The following is a 1,496-nucleotide window of genomic DNA, read 5'->3' on the forward strand; positions in this document are numbered from 1 at the left end:
ATATATATATATATATATATAAAGGCGACTCGAGTTTCAGGGCTATTTCCCTTCGTCATGGCCGGTATGACAGTCTTTATATATATATATATAAACACGTCTGGTGTTCCAGCACGATCGTCAGACACTGTCCACATGCCATAACGAACCACCATAAGCTCTAAGCCATTATCTTTTCAACCTTATAATTTACGGTCGAATGGAAATAACTTTTATTTCCCCTTTTGCTTCTTTCTAATTTCTTTTTCGTTTTCCGGTTTTTCAACCTTCCATATTTTATACATACTTTTTAATCATGTTTTCTCACGTCCCATTTTTAGTTCGTTATGCCAATTGAGCAGCGTCTGATGGTTGTGCTGGGACACCATGCGTGTTATGAAACACTGGCACGTTCTCAGCACATGAAACTAATAGTAGCACATAAAAACATATGTTGTGTTTATTAAATAATATTCATCTCTCACCAGATGGAATACTTATTTATATATATATATATAAACGAATTGTAAAATGCATGACATAAATGTTATACATACTGATTGAAAGGAGGTGGTCGATAGAGACTGCCACCGACACACAGAAACAACGCCACCGCCATCAGCATCAGCATGGAACTGTAGAAATCATGTTTGGTGAAGAGAAGCTGCAATATTGGTGGAACAATTAACATTCCCAGACCACTTCCGGCACTAGCCACACCATAGGCCGTACTCTTGGCGTGGTTGAAGTACATGGTGACTATCACTACACTTGGGGTATATACGAAAGACCTGCCTACCCCTGAAAATGGAGAAAGAAATAAACAAGACGTCAGTAAAATCACATTGAAATAAATAGATAATGGTTTATGTGAAGTTATTAATCGAATATAACAGAATAAAGGAGTGAAAGAATAAAGAAGTGAAAGAATGTAAGAATGATTGAATGAACAAACGACAGAATAACAAATGAAAGATAAATTGTGTGTGGCGGGGAGTAACTTTAATGTGATCATTCATTGAAGGAATAACTGATTATTGGTTTTGGTGGGGATTGTGAGTAAGAATGAAAGAATAAAGGACTGCTTGATTAAATGATAGAGTAGTTGACTTTGCTTTTCGTCCTTTGGAACTGGAGAAATCTATAAAGTGGAGTACTGGTCCTAAATACGAGACCCTGTCTCGATATCAAAAAGCCTCTATTATTATTATTATAGAGGTTGCACAGTAAACAATATCGTGAGGATGTTCACTGAAGATATTGTGTCTACCGGGGGTTTGTACTCTTTATCAAGTCACGATAACTGTAACTCATCTTCTATACCAATACAAAACATGTACATGACAACACTTCCAATCAGTTAAAATTAGAAGACATGAGACCCAGTACCTGGAACTGCATCAGGGCTTTATTATTGTTGTTGTTGTTATTATTATTATTATTATTATTATTATTATTATTATTATTATTATTATTATTATTATTATTATTATTATTATTATTATTATTTTATGTTT

General features: G+C 34.4%; 1 protein-coding gene across 1 annotated transcript in view; it reads right to left on the reverse strand.

The window, feature by feature from the left end:
- The window catches only part of LOC106876862 (monocarboxylate transporter 7), a 104,041-nt gene that overhangs the window by 40,038 nt on the left and 62,507 nt on the right, over positions 1 to 1,496 (reverse strand). The window contains exon 4 of the mRNA XM_014925595.2: positions 537 to 780. Within this exon, the coding sequence (XP_014781081.1) occupies positions 537 to 780 (244 nt within the window). The remainder of the gene's footprint in view (positions 1 to 536; positions 781 to 1,496) is intronic.

This window comes from Octopus bimaculoides, chromosome 21 (assembly GCF_001194135.2).
Source record: "Octopus bimaculoides isolate UCB-OBI-ISO-001 chromosome 21, ASM119413v2, whole genome shotgun sequence".
NCBI lineage: Eukaryota > Metazoa > Mollusca > Cephalopoda > Octopoda > Octopodidae > Octopus > Octopus bimaculoides.